We start from the raw sequence: 21,054 nt of genomic DNA on the forward strand, positions 1-21,054 counted from the left end.
TCGATCAAGTTAGGTGTGGCAAAAGAAATTGTTCCCCATATCTGCTATATAATATTTAGAAATTTTTTATTGGGAGAGTTGAAATTGTTGTCCAGAAATTTTCTATGGGAGAATAAAGGAGAACATGGTAATGCGCCACGAACGATCATGGCCACAAATTATATATTCTTTGGGAACATTGAAAATTTGAATTGCCAATGCCAAAGATCACGGGTTCTTTGTAGTTTGTACAACTGGTTTTCCCATGTGGGGTTTCACTTTGACATTTGTTAATTAAAAAGAGTTTGATATGATAAATTAATTTAATATGATACAAATGAACACATAATTGATTTCTTAGTCACGAGAATGATCTTTTAATATTATATATTCTTTACGAAAGAAAAAAATTTATATGAAATTTTATAAGTAAAATTTATGAAATTTTTTATTAGAAATAAATAAATAAAAATTGAAATTGAAACTTAAAATTGATAGATTAAACATGTAAAATTTGAAAATATTTAAAATTTTTTAATATATTTATTAAATAAATATTTTTAATAAAAATATTGATAAAACTTTTATCGTTGAAAAAGTATCGATTAAATTTAAATTATAAATAATATTTTTAATAAATTTTTTATATATTATTAATTTTTATATTAAATTTTATCAATTTACCGATTTAAATTTTTTATTAAAATCTTTATTTACTTATTTTTAATAAAAAATTTAACAAATTTCATCTATAAAACTTCGCGTGAAATACTAATAAGTATTGTTCACTGTTAAGCAAAGAAGGGATTCCTCGTCATTTAAAAAGAAAAAATAAAAGAATTCAACTTTCTTTTAAATTTAAATAGATTATTATGTACAATTCAATTGTATAATTGAAATGAGTGTTAATAAATTACAATATATGAATAACAATATCAATCCAGTATAAATTCACTCAAAAAAAAAGAAGAAAAAAAAAAGGGAAAATCACACACATTAGAAAAAAACAAGGTGTTTAAAATTATTATCAGGCATATCGGGCAAGGGCAACACTGAGATCAACAAATATGCCAAACAAGAGGATAGATAATCCCAGGAAATTGAGCAAACGAGCTTCACGGCTATGGCGCAGGCCCATGAAAGTAGCCTTCTCCATCAAGCCAGTGAGCGCTGCAGCTATCGACATGTATAGCAATATCCTGCCACCACAAACGTGCCATGGAAGTAGGGTTTTCCTTGTCTTCTCTGTTTGTGGAAACAAATATGTGAACAGTCCTGCTATCCACTGCAACAGCAAGTTTTTGAATCACATTAAAATAATTTCAGCTTGATTTTCGTAGGAAAGTTATGGAATTTTTTTTTTTTTACCTGCAATGCAAACAAGGAAATAGTGGCAATGCCAATCCATGAATGCAAACTGTAAACATCTTCTATTTTGGCCATATCATGGAACTTGAAAACTGCACAGATCCCAACCACCCCAAGCACAAATGCTGCAAGCTGAAGTATCAAATGAACTACCTTCTGCACAAAATGTTGTGCTTGTACTGTCTTGTACACCATCATTGCTGCATGTTTTTAACCCCACAAAGTAAAACTTGTTCATCAGAAAAAAAGATCATGTTCAAAATCAAAGCTAAGAAAAATGTTTAAAAATTTGATTGCTACTTCATTAATTCCCAATCTAATCAATTTCCAATACCTTCACCAGATAGAAAAATGAATCCACAGAACATAAGAAATGGGTGAACCTGCCATTAACGTTAAAACATGTATTAACATAAGATTGAAATAAATCATAATTAATGACATGAAATCATACATAGTTTTGTTTTCTTACGTTAAAAACACGAGAACCATCATAAGAATCATATTCAATACCGCCACGATAATGCAGCAACCAAAACAGCATGAGGATGAAAGCCAAGATCCCAAACAATTGAGCCAATATTGTTAGACGAGAGGCTGAACCTCGGTGAGGTCCGTATACTACTACCTGGGTGGAATGCATGGTGACAATGACAGAACAAAGGAAGAGGTTTGCACTTAAATATATAAAATCACATTAATTGTGTTAGGCTGATCGGTTTCTTTTATCACAGAAAAACTTTTTCGAAAAGAACAAAGGAAGGAATTTAGACACTTTGGATTGCTTATTGGTTGGTTTTGGTACTTCCGTGTGGGAAAACTTTGAGCTTTGGCAAAGCATCATCATTATATACCTACTAGAAGAGTTACTACTTCTTAATGGCATGAAAGACTAGGCAAACATAGGACGTGTTTGTAGTTGTGTATGTATATATACCAGAAGAGTTGGGCAGGCTCTCTCGTCCAAGTAAAGGAAATGGAATAAGTATATGAACAATTTCTGCGATGGGCATGTTCTGACATAGGCCTTAGACATTGATTTCTTGGGCTATCTTCAATTTGTTCTGATGCAACAGGCCAGAGTTGGCCAAATTCCAGGATTCATTTTGTAAAGCTAATTATCATTCACCAGGTTTATTATTCAAATTTTAACGTTTGATTTTTTTTTATTTTCCAGCTTTGACCTTTTGTATAAAAAAAATATATTCAGATTATTTCTTCATTGGTGACTAAGACTGATGATGATTAATTTATTTCAGATTTTACAATCCAATTTCCCAACTCTATCCCAGTCCCAGAAATTAATGAATTAGCTTTCTAACAACTTAGTCCATGAAAAGCCCAAAGTATATGGGCCGAAGTGCTCCGCCTTTGGTTCAAGAGAGAATTTTAATCATGAACAATTTCCAGCCAGTTTTTTCAAGAGTTAATGAATTTCTCAAAGTAGAAAAATATGATCATGGGAATATGACTAATCAATCTTTTACTTACATGAGAGGTCCAACTTGAACCAGATGGGTATGGTTGGATTGAATGTTTTGACAATGTTTCCTAGTCCTGAAAAAGCTTGTTCTGCAATAATGTTCCTATTCATTGTAACAAACCCTACTCAAGGTACCACTCACCAGCCTTGCAGCAGCAAATATCCATATAGCTCATTCTTGGCTAACAACGAAAAGCCTGCTGCCATTTCCACTATTCTCAAAGACTCCTTCACAGAAAAGGAAAATCAATGATTCTATAACTATGAGTTTTCATGCATTTGGCTCGACATTCAGGACCACCCAAAAGCTTCAAACTATACTTCATTTCTGAGAGTCGAAATCCCAACAGTTTATTCAAATTTCATTTTCTTCCTATTATATTTCCATGCTTATTTCCTGCTCTATCAATATGTCCCACAATCCATTCCTTTCCCTTTGTCTATTTCAAGTGAAAGATATGGAAAAAAGTAATGGGGTTTGCTATCAATGATGCAAGCATTGGACGATGAGGCTCTCTCTCCCAAAATCATTACTTGAAATTTTTTTTTTAATTATGGGATTACCAAAGGAAATCATCACAGTACATGGTGGTTGTCAGATGAGCATTTCTTTTTTTAGCTTTCAGGTACATAATCACTTCATGAAGACAATGTTTACATTTTCTTCATTTTCTTTCTATTTTTGGCCCCTCTTTTTTTATGAAATTTCCCCCCTAGATTTCTACTTTATTGTTCATTCCAACTAAAATTATAAAATTCATTTTTTTAGTTAATCAATTTACATAGGGAGAGTGTTATCTTGCAAAGCAAACTTGCTCTTGATTTTATGCTCAATTTCTTTCATTTGTTTGCATGCTTTGATTCATGGAAAATCGTCTAAACTTAGACTTTAATAATTTGGTCAACATTTTAAATTTAAAAATCTAGTTAAATTGATTCCTGTTCTTATTTTTTAAAAAGTAATTTTAAAAAATTTTTTGATTTCGAATCTTAATACTCACAATTTTTTTTTAGTTTATATTACAATTTCATTTGTTAAAAAAAAAAAAACTAGATTTTAAGAACCTCATTTTGTCATGCAAGTAAACGACCCATACCTGTGACCCCAACAAATGGTGATCTCTTTGCCTTTACAATATTCTACATATTTTGAGCAATACATGTGACATCTAGAAATCTTATAAAAAGCAGAAATTTTCCACCATACCAAATAATTATGGGATTTGTGTAGTCTTTTCAAGGTGGGTGATTAGTTTTTGTCAACCATCACTTGCTATATCTTCAAATAAATCTCAATTATCATCCAACTCAATTTTGTCCATTGCTAACCTGGCCATTTAATTTTCCTTCATCTCCATATAAAGAGCAAAAGAAAATCATGTCTCTTTTGAAATTATATATCTCATTTTTGCTTGATCATGACATGTTCTAGTTTTAGAAGAAAAGATTCAATTATGGGAGAAATTGGTGTCATCCATTTAGCAACCCATTCCCTATCTCCATTATGTGTGAAGCTGACCTAACAATATATTAATTAAACCCTTGGTGGCATGTAATTTATGGAACTCTTGAATTTTTTCTAGATTTGACAATTTGCATCATCTAATTATATAAAATATTGTATTCATGTTGTATTTTATATAAAAATCACGTGTCATTATTTATATTAATACAAAAATATAAAATATAATTTTTTGATTTTATTAAATTTATTTATAATTTTTTAAAATTTTAAGTTATATTATCTTTATATTTTTATTCATATTATTTTTGTAAGTATCGTATTTTAAATTATCAAGTCTATTTTTTGAATTATGTTGAATTCTTGGCCCCTCTCTTTGGGCTTAACTCATGAAAAAAATGAGCAAGGGTTAGATGATTTGGAACATACCTAAATATCTTATTCATGTCACACACAAAATACCCATCCAAAAATATTAAGATTTATACCTTCAAAATTTAGATTCATACATTTTCTATCATCGTGTTTAAAATTTTTGGCATCTTTGCCCCACATTGGACATGCGATGCCATTCCAAGATGATTTGACCAATTGATTTTTTATCATTTTTTTTCCATCTCTTTGATGATGTGTACGAGTTTGTGATTGAATTAGATTCTTGCGCACAAATAACACATCAATCAATTCTAAGTTTTGTTTGGTCATGTTGTGATTGAATTAGACTCTTTTCCACACAAATTAATCACAACTCAATTGTAATGAAATTTTTTATTTTAAATTTCAGATATGCTAAATATTATCTTTTTACGATAGTTCATAAATCAATTAAATTAAGCTTTAAATTTAAATTAAATTTTTAATTTTTTTTATTATTATTTGTTGAATTTTATAAAAGATGAGGATATATAGAAGAATATGCAGTATGGTGTGCATGATGAAAGAAACAAGAGAATAAGCAAATGATGGGGAGCTGTGCAATCATGGGATAAGACCAAATACCTAACACTCCCCATCACATATTTTCGCACTCAGATCAAATGCATTTGATTCAGCCCCATTCTCAAAGCCTAACAATCAATCAAGTTGCCAACCTCTCTTCCTATTTCCAACACTATTTGATGTGCGGGGGGACCCCAATTCTCCTCCAATTTGTTCACTTCCCGTATATTCGACCCTTTTGAATCAGTTATATAAGGTGGTCATACTCTCCATATTCTATGTTATCTATATACATTGGCGGATCAAAGTTTTTTTTGAAAATATCCATATATTATAGTGAATAGAGGTGAGAAAAAAATTTAAAATTAGTTTGAAATTGTATTATTCATTTTAATTGATTTTTTTATTCGGTTAAAATTATATTTAGATATTAAATATATATTATGTTTGAATTAAATTTTAGATCAAAAAGTAAAAGTAAAAAATAAATAAATTGAATTAAATTATATATTTTTATTAAAATTTATTTATATTTTAAAATTTTGATAAATAAAAATAATTATTTCATTTATAAATCTATATAAATAAATTAAAAATTATATTAAAGTAATATATAAAAATAAAAAATTAAATTTCAAAATTTGATGCATCAAATTAAATTGAACTAATAAAATTTGATTAAGATCAAATCAATTTAAACAAAAAATCATTTTAGATTTTGATCAAATTTTAAAATTTTATTATATTATACATTATTAAAAAAATAAATCAAAATTTAATTCAATTCGAATTATTATTAATCATAATAACAAATATCTGCTAGGTACTATATATCGGCTTAGAGTAGTTTGCAATTGCATATTAAATAGTGATTATAAGTGGAATGATTAAAAAAATTAAAAATATATATATTTAGAATAAAATTTTAAAATTATTGAAAATAAATTCAAAATTTTTTATTTTCAAAATTTTAAAAATATCTATAAATACAATACTTTTACATTTTTTTTTTTGATAAATCATACCTTTACATTTACATCCACCACTATCTGTCTATTTATCTAACGCCCTCAATTTCTCAAAAGAACCTTGTCGTATCCCAAAATTTGAAGTCCCCATTGTCCCAAACCGCCCCATTTGTCAATTCCTGCCAGAAAATCAAGACAATCCTCATACTTTTTGTTTGTGAATTTGCTGCAAATTACTCAATATATGACAACGATGATAATTGGGTACCCACTCTCCACCTCTTTTCTTTTTCTCTTCTTTTTATAGGGGACCATGTTTTGGCCAATCTCATGCACCACTTTTTCTAGTGTGTCCTTTTATTGTTCATCCTCAAATGTGATACGATATGCTTGGTTAAAACAATTGCTATTTGTCCAATTAAACATGTTTAAAAATGGAATTATCCGTTCCAGTTTGAAAGTTTGTTTAAATTTTGAGAATGGTTTGATGAAAAATTAAAACCTATTAAATGAATTTGAATATAATTTTTAGATCTATTTAAATTTTGGATTGAATCTTAAACAAAAAATTTAAAATCTGAATATGATCTAATCTAATCCAAAATCACATATATAAATTAATTCACGCATATATAAAAATTAAAAATAAAAATTTTGTATATTTTATTAAAACTCATTCCCACCCAACCCATAAATACCTCAACATACAATGAGACGATCATATGAATCTTGATATAAAAGCAATGGAGAATCGAATAATCAAAATCATCCATATGCATGTGTTATGGGTGAGAGGGAGAGATTAAGATAAAGAGAAGGAGAGCATATGAGTTTCCATCGTCTTATGTGGCTTGACATGTCGGGAATAAATGATGTAAATAGGACCTACAAAATTATAAAAAAAAAAAAAACAAAACCCAAATTTTCATAAAATTTGGAGGCTAGATGACTTGTTATGAACAAATGTGGAACCCCACCACTCTAAATGAAATTATACCGTTTTCCTTTTCCCCCCACTTTGCTAGGTTCATTGGAATCTCTACATTTTAATATACTTCCATTTATATACTATATATTTCTTATTGTTATCCTTAATTTTTAAAAAATTATAGCCTTGCATAAGTCATAACCTAAGGTTAATTATCATTATAAAATGAAGACTAACTATAATACATTTTACTTTTGATTTTTTTAAGGAAAAATATATAAGAAGAGATATATTTATATTAGCACAAATCTTACATTTTTTTAGATTTTTTAATCAAAATTACTAAATTTAAAATGTTATTTTGATTCAAATGAATAATAATTTAATTTTGATCAAAGATTAAAAAAATATAAAAATTACAAAAATGCAAATGAGTCCCACTATTATATATATATTCATAAATCATTTATGTGTAATTTGAAAAAGCTGAAAATATTGTCAAAATCTTTATTAAAAATTTTATTTCATTTTCTTGAAAAAAATAAAATAAAATAATACTAGTAGTATTTTATATATATATATATATATATATATATATATATATATATATATATACAGTTAGACTATAAAATAAAAATAATCTTCTCTTATGGCATAAATTTTTTTTTGGTTAGAATACAAATTCAAAGCTTACAAATTAGAAAGACTAAAACAATAAAAAAAAAAATTTCTTAGACTATTTTATTTTTATTTTAATAATTTTTTATATTTTTATTATACTTAAATAAACTTTTATTATTTAATTTGTATTTAAGTAATCGTTATTTCAAATAAAAAATTGATTTATGTTAAAATTTTATTTAAGGTTAAGAATTTATTTAAACATAAATTAAAAATTAAAAATTTTTATTAGATGCAATAAAAATATAAAAATTTATTTAAATAAAATAATAAAATTCAAAAAGCTTTTAATTATTTGAATCAATTAGAAACATTACATTAATAATAATAATAAATTTATATTACTAACAGACTGATTTCCAGTGGCAGGGTTGCTTTGAGTTGGAAATTGGATTTTTTTTTTTACCATATCAGTAGCTAATGATTGTTGATTAACCTAATCATCTTAGGTGAAAGTTTAAGCTGGCAAAGTGTGTGTTTTTAATTTTTAATGAATAAAAAAAGGTAACATTAGCAGACAATTAATGCTAATTGGCTTAATTAAATAGTCTTTAGTGACACCGAAAGCTATCCACTAAAATATTCTTAGGGAATCCCTGTTTTAATTTTTTTTCCCTCGTAGAATGCAAAGTTTGTCGACATCTGTAACCTCTTTTTATATTATCAAATTATAATAATTTATTAAAAATTTCAAGTTCGTTAATAAATTAACCTTTTTTTTTCTTAAATAATATTCTACAAAATAAGATTAAGATAGTTTTTAATAATAAGATGAATTTTCATAACAAGTCTTCTAAAGATACTTTTTAAAGTTTATTTTTATTATATTTGAATGAATTATATGATAATATTCCATCAAGTATTAGCAATGCTACAATCTGCAGAATTTATTATTATCTACAAATAAATTGATTAAATTTTAGATTTAATGATTCGTGTATTCGTATCATATAAAATATTAAAATTTATATATTTGTATTAAATTTTACACAATTTATATATTACAATTCATGTTGACAAAAAAATATGAAATATAATTATTTTATTTTATTATTATTATTATAAATTATATTATTTTTATATTCGTATCATATTATCGTATTGTATTTTAGATTGTAATTCATTTCAAAATGTTTTGTGAATTTAAACATGCTTTTAAAGTAGATTTAGTTGAAAATAGTTTAACAGGCAGGCCTTTGCCTTCCATTTTTTCCCAAGTCTAAAAAAAAAATACTTCATTTATTTTTTTAATTAGAGTTGTTTTGGTTCTATATAGTTTTTTTACAAATTTTTTAGTGCCAATTCTTTCTATTTGTTTATACTAAAAATTAAATATTTCACTTATAAAATTTTAATTTAATATTCCTTATAAATAATATCTTTTAATAAATGATACGTAAATTCAATATATATTATTTCGATAATCCCCAAACTTTTTTTTTTTGAAAAAAAAAAATTGTTACGTAAGCATTTGGTTATATTACAATCACATGAAGGCAAAAAAACAGTTGGAGACAATTTGCCTAACCACTACACTTTATTAGTGTCACGGCTCAATGGGACATATGACCTCAGAACTTGCAGTGAAAGAAAAACTTTTCATCTAATTTCAATGCGCCGAAAAGGATTGAAAAAAAAAAAAAAAAACTAAAAGACAAATGATTGGATTAAAGTATCCCTCGAAATGGAGAAAGTCTACAACGCTTTCACATTGAAAATTCCCGGCAAGATTTAAATGAATGGGATTTGTTTTAAAATTTTGATATGCTAAAATAAAAATAAATACCTTATTTTGATTTTACCATACATAAATTAACATAAATAAAATATCTTACGAAAACAATTCTTTTCTTTCTTTTGATGACAAATGAATGTTCGTAGCATGTGATAAATTAAAAATATAATTTAATTAATTTATATAATTATTTTTAAAAATAATATTTAATAAATTTTAAATTTTTTTAATTAAAAAACAAATATAAATGTGTATTCACTTACCTTTTGAAGATAACAAACTTAAATGTGAAGCGATTAATTTTTATCATATTGTATCGTATCGTGTCTCGTTAGTAATTGTGACCTTAAACTTAAATCAATTAGTTCAGTTAAAATTTTTTTTTTATCCTTAGAAGAAAACAAATTAACAAATGGAGCCAAGTCTTAATTGATTCTTTTTTTTTTTTTTTCAAAAAATAAAAAGTCTTCATTGATTATTTGAATTTCTTGTTGATTGTAGAAAAAGTACCAATTTAGAATGTAAACATTGCGTCTACGTAGCTTTAGTTATAAGCAAATCGTTTAGCATTATGGGATATCAACTTGGCAAATGTAGGGTCATCACACGGTACTTTGAATGGGCTTTTTTTTTTTTTCTTTCGAGTTTCTATATGATCTCGTGAATGGTGACTTTGAAAAAAAAAAATCATTTCTTGTTGTATCTTGCAAGGTGAAATTTCTTCGGAGTGATTCACTGAATGACGACCGAAATTAGGGTTCACGAGTCTTTGTCTTTCTTTGAACCACTGAAATTAGATGGCATTGCTTTTGTCATTTGAAAGACGAGGTAAAAGGTTAAAAGTAACAAAATTTTAAGAACATCATAATTTTGAATTTCAATTTAAAAAATAAACTCTAAATTCACGATATAACTAAAATAAATCAATAATGTTATACCATATTTTATAAAAAAAAATTATAGTTTAAGAATTAAAAAATCATAAATATTAAAATTTAAATTTAAATGTTTTAAATAATATTTTTTAAATATAATTATATGAATCAGTTATATTAAATATTTTATTCAATATTATGTTATTTTCAATTGTGTGAGTGACTACTTACAATTACAAATGATAACTTTATAAATAGGCATTTTCCCTAAATTATAAGATAATTGACATTTTTTAATATGATTGATAGAATAATTGTTCAATACATTTTAATTAATAAAATTTTTAAACTTTATAAATTAAGTTTAAAAAATTATCCACATGATTAAAAATTTTATCATCAATGTATAAAATATAATAATTTTAATTTATATTATTAATTTGAAGCAAATTTTTTTTTTATTTTTGCTCAATTACCTAGATTATAATAAAATATATCGTATCTGACAGTCTAAAATAAGTGATTATAAGTCATGCATTCAAAATGATCATAACAAATGATTATAACAAATGATTATCGACAGAACTCAAATCACAAATTTTTTTATTGAAGATAACGATTTTAATCGATTGAATCAATCACTTGTTAATATTTAAAATATATTTTTGTAACTTAAATATGATATATGATGGATTATTTTTCAAGTATATATAATGAGTTTTTTTTTTTTTTCAATGTTAATATAGATTATATAAATTAATTAAATTAAATTCGAAAATTTTACGTGATTGTATTTTGCTGATGTGAGAATGGTAAAATTAAAACCCAACCAGATATGGAAAGATTTCCGCGTCAGTAAACAGAAAAGTTGCGGGGAAAAGGCGCACGACACGTGTTCCATAACTACTGGGTGGAACTTTTTTTACAAAAATAATAAGTTCGATTTTCTTTTCTTAGAGGGCAGGCAAACCGCAAACATCCCCTCAGGAGCTAAATCAGAGCGTTTTCCTTATTTATTTATTTATTTTTCTAATTTGTTTTTTTCTTTGGACAATTGCGGAGGCAAGGAACTGAACGTCTTGTCCCACCAGGCAATAACTTTAAAATCTTTTATGACTAAAATGCCCACGACAGTTGTCCTTTATTACTGGCCCTCTCTTGATTCTCCACGTGCAATTTCGACAAACTGATATCGTTGAATCGGTCATGTGGGCATCCTTCTTCGCGAGTTCAATCTTCTTCAAAATTCTCTCTTTTTATTTTTTTAATAAATTTAAATTAATTTATTTTTTATATAAAAAAGCAAAATTATTGCCGTCTCACACAATTTAGCCCTTCCTTTTTTTCTTCCCTCAGGTTTTTCATTCTTTCAATTTTTTTTATCACATAAGTGATCCATTATATTTATCATTTATCGTTGATGGTACAATTTTTTTTTGTATTTCTTAATTTTGATTTAAAATAATAATATTTTATAAATAATTTTTTATAATTAATTGTGTATATTCTTAATCAATTTAATTAATATAAAGATTAAAATATTTATTTAAAAATAAATGGTAGGAATGACAGGCAATGAAACTGGTCGAAAAAGAACAAAAATTGAATGACTGTCAAAGTTGGTAAGGCATGAGTCAAAATTATTAATGTTGCCTTAAATTTGGGCAAAAATTAAACCTCTACAGGTGATTCTGCTAGTACTTGTGTACATTCTGAAGTACTAGATTAAAGCTCTGACAAGTCAAGCCTTCGTATTTTCAACACGCAAAAACTAGAGAACTTCTCTAACTTTTGCCCACCCGTGTTAATTTACTGCTTCCCACCCAATCCCACTTCATATTTGGAGATGATAACTCAGTTGTTGGATTGAAATCTTAGCAAAAAGCAACAAAAATATGATTCACATTCCCCCAAATCGACAAGATCAACGGCTGTGATTGGCTAAAGGATTCTAATTCTTGATATCTTCATTTTGGAAAATGAAAAACTTTAAGCTCACGTGAATAGTATCCACCGTAGGCATGGAAACTAACATGTGATCCCATTGTTCCCCATGCATATTCACCAATGGTTTACATTAGCAAAACAATACTTCCAACATCTAACATGCGCCCACAAAATTTTTAGGCAAAATGCCGTTGAATCCTTTCCAGGTACGCGATTCCCGATAAAAAAACTTTTTTACCAAAATTATCTTTTTATTTAAAAGAACAGAATTTACCAACTTCACAATAATGGTTATAAATAAATAATTCACGGGCGTGAAAAAGTGGGGACCAAAGCTAGTTGACGCCGTTCTGGAGTGACGTTAAACGAGGGGCTTGAGTTCCGGCGAATAGGCTTTCACGGGACTAAATGACTATTGATGCATTGTCAATTGACCCCATGATTAACGGCGTTAACGTCGGGTTTAAATGCACGCCCATTAATTGCGGTCTAATTCTTTTATTTTTAGCAGTCAAATTTAGAATCGAAAAGTTTTTTTGTTTTTTTAATAATCTCTAGCAAAATTAAGATATTTCCAACCGAAAAAATGGTAGACATTTGGATACGGCAACGGCTAGTTGTGCTGACGTGGAAAGGGCCAGGATGTCACGTCAGCTCAAAAAATCCTGTAACAGTGGAGTACGAGGACATCCGGCCAGGTGCTTGCTTCTAAATTTTTTTACAATCTTAAAATTGCTTTATAATAATAAAAAAATTATATATAAATATGACATTCTTATAAAATTTTTTTATTTTATATAATTTTAAATTTTAATTATAATATAATTATTATATGTGATACATATTTTTAAGTTTATAATATAAAAAGAGATTATAATATTTATTTGAATTTCACCATCAATAATTTATTTTGATAAATTACCTATAAATGTAATATAATTTTTGTCTGAAACATGCTATTTTTAATGGACTAAAAGTATATAATTTCAATTTGCCTTCTCTTTTATAATGAACCCCAAAAACCCAAATAGAATTTGCTGCCCAAAAAAAATATATAGAATAAATTTATTATTTTTATTGGATTTGATGAAAGTGAAATATTAAAAGTAATTTTTTAAATAATATTTTATTTAAGATTATTAAAATTAAAATTTTTATTATTGATACAAAAAATTTAATATTTTAACACAGATTAATTTTAAATATGCTTATAAATGCCAATTAATCGAACTCAATATTAAATTATAAATATTTTAATTTAAAGCATTAAAAAGTTAAAAAAAAAAAAAAACCTAACATCCTACTTCTATAGAATTTCATAAATTCAACAACCCTAAAATTTTCATTTCCAAGCAAATTGAAAGCTTTATTGTTTTCCCCGATTTTGGTTTAATTATTGGTGGTCCAAGTTTAATTGGCCTTCAAAATTAGCTTAGCTCTTGATTTTGGAGTCGTGTCCTCGTGGGGGCGTTTGTTAAGAAACGGTCCAGTGCCAGCTGTAATGCTCTCATGTTTTCTTATTGCCAAAAAGTTGAAAAAAACATAAAAAAAAAATTGACCGTTGATTTGATTGGAATTACGTGTCTCTTCGCTGATTTTAAGCCGTTCAAGTTTCGCCGCCTGGCACGCCGAATTATGAGATTAGGCGCAGTGGCCCTATCACTTGTTTTGTTGTTCCATAATTGCCCTCCTCTTATCCTCTCAGATTGCAAATACGCCATTGGAAGTCGTTGTGGGGCAAATCAGTAAATATATGGGCCGTTCAAGGGTACTTTCGTAATCATGTGTAACGTAACGGTGAATGGGGTTTCTCACGCAAGGAAGCGCCAGGTGCCCCGTTATATTTTTGTCGATAGATTTATTTTTCTTAGTTTAACTTAAATAGTAAAAGTAGAATCTCTTTTTGGCCCAAAAAGTCTTGATAATCATTTTTTTACCCCTAATAATTTACAAAGTTTCTTTGGTATTGCCCACTTTTGTCTTTGTCCATTTTTTTTTGTTCTTTGCTTTTTCATTTTATAAAATTTGGCACTTTATCCCTCTTTAAAGCTTCAAACTTTCAAAGTTTAATTGTCAAGCTTGTTGGGTGACTTTTAATTTGGAAGCCTTGGAGGAGGGATAAAGTGACATAATTGTAATTAAGAAGTTGATTTTTTCTAATACTTTAAAAAAGTAAAAATAAAAAATATTTTGAATCAGATTCCACATCTTTAATCAAAACACTTTTATAATAATTAAGTTAATAATATAAAATATAAACTATGAAGTATTTTAAGACGTGCTCATAAAAATAAAAAAATTAATTTTTTTTATCTATAATTTTTCAATGTTCGATAATTATTTTAAGCTTTGATTAATCTAAAATTGAATCAGATCAAATTTTATAAAAAAATAAATTTTCTCAAATTTATTTTCTCTATTTATAATACTCAAAATCAAAATTTTATTTTTAAAAAATTAAGTTCTTTATCACTCAAATTACCTACATTGATAAAAGTTTTATTTTTTATATATTAATAATAAAATTATTTTATTTCATAGACGAAATTAAAAAGTTATTACATATGTATGACCTTTTCATTTACTTGTCAAATCTAATAATGTCAACAAGTGTGATAATTTCTCATAATGAAATACATGTCTTTCAACTCATGAGTTGAAAAAATGTAGTTTTGCAATAATGAAATTGTACTCTGTTAGTAAATAGTAACCATTAGCAACTACCCTTTGATTTCTTGAATTTATATGAATAAATGGAACTCATAATGAGCATTGAAAATATGTTGAAGATTCAAAGTTCTTTCATTATTCTTTTTAATAACATTGCAAGTATATAAGTACAATAATGAACATGAAATATACTAGTCATAATTTTGTTTAAAATTGGAATGGATTTGTATATGATTTTGTAGTAATTTTATGTTAGCATGTTTTCTTTTCACATGAAGGCCTATCTAGTTTTTTTTTTTTTTTTTTAATTTAAGACCTATATAGTTTTAATTTCTCTTTAGGCATGCAATATTCACATTAATTCCATGCATTTTTTATTTAATAAAGTATTAAGGATAAAGTAATCTTCATATAAAATATTTGGGATAAAATTGAACACTAATTTCAATATATATGAAGAAAATTTTTCATGAGGATTAATTAAAAATTTGAAACTCACAATTAAGGAATTTATGCTATGAAAATTTTAATTTAAATCCTTCACATGACAAGAACCTTATATATATTTTTAATGAACTCATCTTTTTGAAAATTGGAGTTTCAAAAAAAAAAAATCCAAACAAGAAACCTATTAAATAAAAAACATTTGAAAAGAATGTTTTGATTTTATTTTGGTGTAAATATTGTGCAAATGTATAAACAAAATTTATGGAAATAATAAATATTATGTTTTTATGAGATAAATATTATGCATTTATTCCTTATCTAAAGCAACTCACAATTTTAGCAATTACAATTAAATATATCAATAGATTTAAGCACAATCATAGAAACTTTATCTTTTTTATTTGTTTCAAACAATTCAAAGAAATTTTTTTTTCTTTGGCTAATTGATTCAAATAAAAATTGGAATCAATCACTATTTCATCCTTCATTTTCAAAGCATGCGAGTGGAAATTTTTTATACACCATTAAAAATAAAATTAGTCTTTGTAAAGGATTGTGATAAGTGGGTCTAAGAAAGAGATATTGAGTGGACAATGACAAATAGAATAAGAAAGAGAAATACCAAAACAACTTTAAAGCACACAAACCTAATTATTTTTCCTTTAAATTATTATTAAAGTTAGAATTTCAAATTTTTTATTTACATTAATTATAATTTAATAAAAAATAATTAAGAACAAAGAAATGTTTTTTTTTTTCTCAAGCCAAATGACTGTTCTGTGTCTTGAGTTCCTCAAACCTCCTTTCACCAAACCAAAAAAATTTAAATTTAAAAAATGAATATTAAAAAATAAAATAAGTATAGAATATGATGGAAAATGGTGGAATTAGGAAAGAAACATGATGATGATGAAAAAAATATAATGTAAGAATTAAAAGAAAATGAGAGAATAAAAAATTTGCGTACGTATGAACATCTCGACACCCTCTCACTCTCCAATAAAATGACCTGCTCTTGTCTTTTTTTTTCAATAGGCTATTAGGCTCTCTCCATCGCCTGCCAGCATAGCTGTAGAGATAATTTCTTTTCTTTCTTCGTCTTCTTCTTCTCTTTCTTTCTTAACAATCTCGTCTTCTCTTTTTTACATAATCTAATCTTATTTTGAAAGAGCAAAAAAAAAATTCAACCGTATACCAAGAAAAAAAAAAGATAAAAGGGAAAAAATGGTTATGCAGTTACCTTATCTGGGTTCTTCTTTGTTCTTGGTTTTGACTTTGGCTTCTGTTGTTGTTTATGGGTCTGAAAAAAGGGTTCCAATTCTGTCATTTGATGAAGGGTATACTCAGTTGTTTGGAGATGATAATCTAGTTATTCATAGAGATGGTAAAGCTGTTCAATTGTCTTTGAATGAGAGAACAGGTTTGTTTCTTTTTGCTGCTTTTTGGGTTATTCTTTTCTTTGTTATTTTAGTAAAGGAAAATTTTTTTTGGCTTTGGTGATGGTGTAAAACAGGGTCTGGATTTGTGTCACAAGACCTTTACTTGCATGGTTACTTCAGTGCTTCAATAAAGTTACCTTCTGATTACACTGCTGGAGTTGTGGTTGCATTCTATGTGAGTTTATCTGTTCAAGATTTTTTTTTTATTGCATTGCTTTAAGCTTAAAATTTTGATAAAACTATTTATACTCAGATGAGTCTGCCTCTGCTTTCTTAACTTTTCTCCAACTTGGAGTTTTTTAGTGTCTTGACGACCGTATTTTGATTTTGATTTTTGTTTCAAGTCACAAAATCTCAGGTTTTTGTTCAATAATCTGATCAAAATCTAGATGGATATGACTATGAACTGTTTAAGTTTTCTCATTATTTTTGCCATAAAAAGCTTTATAAGAAAAAAAAAAGGGGGGCTGATTAAAATAATTACCTGATAGTTTTGGCTTTAATTTTAATTTCAAACTCATTTTTCTCGCATATATATTTGGTTGCAAAGATTTTCATTTAAACGGGCATAACTTCCGAAAATAAATGAAGAGAATCCCCCGATTATTATGGATTTTCTTTTGTGAAAACAGATGTCAAACGGTGATATATTCCAGAAGAACCATGATGAAATAGATTTTGAGTTCTTGGGTAACATTAGAGGCAAAGATTGGAGGATTCAGACCAATGTTTATGGCAATGGAAGCACCAGTGTTGGCAGAGAAGAGAGATACAATCTTTGGTTCGATCCTGCTGATGATTTCCATCAGTACAGTGTTCTCTGGACTGATTCTCAGATTTTGTAAGCCACACAATCTATCCCCCCATCTCTCCTATAATTCATTGTCGTCTCAGTTTCCTTTTTTTCGTTCAATCCTTTAGTTTTCTTCTCTGCTTTAACCATAACATATTTAACTGATGAATTTTGTATGATTAAGTGTGGAACTTGCTGTTTTGAAGAGTCTGATGTGATAGTTTTATTGGAATGTCGGATGGGGTTTCTTATTCTGGGAGGTTTGTATATTGTACAAAATATGCTCTGTATTTGCTTATAATGGTACCCTTGTTTCATCCATTCAGTCATTCTTCTAATAGCATAACTAAATTGTTCTGTCGCGGTCTGCTTGAAAGGATGAAACTATAGGAGATTAGGCTAGAATTATAGTTCAGGATTCTATTAATCAATAATCTATGAATTAATATCAACATCTATGGCGATGATTATAACGTGGTGCTGTTGTGCTGGTGATGTGCTGGTGATTCTGTTCATGTTAATGATGGTTGTGTTTTTCTTTGCAGATTTTATGTAGACAATATCCCCATTAGAGAGTTTAAGAGAAATGCAGCTATGGGTGGAGATTTCCCCTCTAAGCCAATGTCTTTGTATGCTACAATATGGGATGGGTCTGGTTGGGCTACTAATGGTGGCAAATATAGAGTCAATTACAAATATGCTCCTTATGTAGCCAAATTCTCTGACCTGATCCTTCATGGCTGCGCGGTTGATCCCATTGAATTTTCATCAAAGAGGTGTGACACCACCCAAAGCTTGGAAGAACTCTCTACCAACATCACTCCATCACAAAGAATCAAGATGGATAGCTTTAGGAGGAAGCACATGACATACTCCTATTGCTATGACCAAACCAGATACAAAGTTCCTCCTCCTGAGTGTGTGATCAATCCCCAAGAAGCCGAAAGGCTAAAAAAGTTTGATCCAGTCACATTCGGAGGAGGCAGGCGCCACCACGGGAAACGACACCACCGCAGCCGAGCTATCCGGTCCGAAGCTGATTCCATCTAATAAAAGAGACATTGCTAGAATCATTTTGTTACATGTTGGGCATTGTATTTCCTTTCCATTCAGTTTGATTTAGTTGGGGGTCAGGTTTGTGTATAGAGGTGGGGGAGAGCACAGATATTTATTAAGGGCGATAGAGTTCTTATATGTTCCATGATGTGGGTATGTGTATAGTTCATACCTTTTTAGGTTTTCCAAGTCATTTTTATCATTGATGTCTCTCTGGGTTTTACAGATTGAATTTGGTGATGATTTTCTGTACTTTCCTACACACCCTCATGGGTTCAATAAAGACATTAGCATGTATGGAGTTTATCCTATTGTTTAGCCATATAGAATTTCTTTGTTTTCTTCATTTTTAAATAAATATATATATATATATATCTCATCAAAACATCCTAACACCCGAAATTGTTGTATTTTATGGGTAAAGTTTGGGGTTATCTGTATGTCTGTCAGAATAATATGCATACATATCCATATATATAATATATGTTTATATACTAAAGTCAGACTAGTCATGTTCAGTGGACATTTTGTCAATGGGTTGTTGGAATCCAAGGGAGGTTAGACGTGACAGGTGGGGGAGCTTAAAGTCTTTCAAATGGCAGGACCCTTAATTTTTAAGGTGAAAATGTGATTCTGGGGCTGGAATCAATGGATCATCTTCACAGTTTCAAAGTTGAGTTTCAACTTTGAATTTGAAGAGGAAGGAGGCAGTCGGGGCATGGGAGGGGGTGGGGGGGTGGGGGGTTCCCAATCCCACAGGCCAGCAATCAGGGTGGTTGGGAAGATATTAATGAAGATTGCTCTTCATTAATGGGGTAATAGCAAAAGAAATGAAAAAGTGAAGGGGGGCTATTTGCAGTCCATGAATCATGATTTGACTGGCCATTTTCATCTTCTCCAAAACTTGGATTACCACATTTTCAAAAATTTTAAAAAGATTATAACGTATTGAAGACTATTTTTAATGCCAATAAATGCCTTTCAAAAAGATTAAAGCATTGAAGAAGATTTTTATTTTTAACAATAATCTTATCAAATTCTTTTTTAGTACATATAAATTAATAAATTTTCTTTAAAAAAAAAAACATAAATACTTCTATATTATATATAATAGTATTGATTGAATATGATCTCATCAATTAAGTGACACAAACTCAAATAATAAAATTATTTAAAAATAAAAAACAACATGAATTAAGGGATATTCATGTCTTTCAAGTTTTTATATAATTTTTTTTAAATTATCTATTTTTACCTAAAAAAATACTCACTTGATCCTTAAAAAAGACTACCCATACTTGTTTTTCTCTTCTAAATTTTTTTTTTCATATAATTTAATTTTATTCCTCTTAGTGGGTGTACATATTTCTAGTGGTTAATAAAATGAATTGTGCCAATTTTGACCAAAATATTTATTGATAAAATTATTTTACCATCTTTTCCTTTTACAATCTCTCTCTCTCTGTATATTATCATCATCTTTTCTTTTTTTTTTTTTTGCTTTATCAAAAAATTGCAAAAATTTATTTTGCCATGTGTGGTAAATTCTACTAGTTTATCTCACCTACCCATAACTTAGTATATATGTGGTTATAAGATGAAAAGATTGGTTAAGGCAAGACAAAATATCATGGATTCTGAGGAATCTTTTGTCTAATCCAAACATTGGAACACTCAATTTTAGGACAAGATTTGGGCACGCATTAGCTATTATGTTTGTTTGAGATTGGCTACTTTGTTGGAGAATTAAAAGTTGCTAAGGTAAAAAAGAAAAAGGTTTGATAATCAAAGTAAAACAAAATTGATGATAAGAAATTCTCCATTTTTTTTTCCTGAAAAGCACTTCTACACCAGAAAGTAAGTTTGGTTGATTTTCTAATAACACAATCATCCTTTTTTTTTTTTTTTTTTGGGCTTTTTCAAATGTTAGCTCAAATAATAAAAAAGCTTGTTTCTTTTTCTTTTTCTTTTTCGAATTTCAATCTACTAAGGGATTAAATGAAAACCTCACGATTAAGTAAGAAATGAAAAACCTGACGATTGTATGTTACAGATAAATTGAGCTGTTTGTCAGGGGTGTCTAAAAAATTCGAGACAAATAAGATTTGATCTTACAGCATCAACATGTTCGGTTGGCATTTGACAAAACATATGGCAAAGGTTATATAACATGGTGGGTCTTCAACTCTTCATATGTGACTAAGGTCAGAATCTTGACCATCATCTTCAACCATTTTTTTTTTTTTCATTTAAATATAAGTATTATATTTGTTCTTTACTTTTT

At 27.8% G+C, this 21,054-nt stretch overlaps 2 protein-coding genes across 2 annotated transcripts; one reads left to right on the forward strand and one right to left on the reverse strand.

Annotated features, from left to right (window-relative positions):
- Positions 1-825: 825 nt before the first annotated feature.
- Positions 826-2,213, reverse strand: LOC111282934 (putative transmembrane ascorbate ferrireductase 3). Its single transcript, XM_022871237.2, has 4 exons — positions 1,820-2,213; positions 1,682-1,730; positions 1,348-1,547; positions 826-1,264 (listed from the first exon to the last, which is right to left on the reverse strand). Exons 1-4 carry the CDS (start codon positions 1,988-1,990, stop codon positions 1,007-1,009), a joined length of 678 nt encoding a protein of 225 aa, XP_022726972.1. The 5' UTR covers positions 1,991-2,213; the 3' UTR covers positions 826-1,006.
- A 14,299-nt stretch (positions 2,214-16,512) lies between these two features.
- On the forward strand, positions 16,513-19,116 carry LOC111282609 (putative xyloglucan endotransglucosylase/hydrolase protein 28). Its single transcript, XM_022870764.2, has 4 exons — positions 16,513-16,902; positions 16,996-17,096; positions 17,554-17,762; positions 18,260-19,116. Exons 1-4 carry the CDS (start codon positions 16,707-16,709, stop codon positions 18,762-18,764), a joined length of 1,011 nt encoding a protein of 336 aa, XP_022726499.1. The 5' UTR covers positions 16,513-16,706; the 3' UTR covers positions 18,765-19,116.
- Positions 19,117-21,054: the final 1,938 nt, after the last annotated feature.

Source organism: Durio zibethinus, chromosome 5 (assembly GCF_047325235.1).
Source record: "Durio zibethinus cultivar Kanyao isolate XHJ-2024 chromosome 5, ASM4732523v1, whole genome shotgun sequence".
Taxonomy (NCBI): Eukaryota; Viridiplantae; Streptophyta; class Magnoliopsida; order Malvales; family Malvaceae; genus Durio; species Durio zibethinus.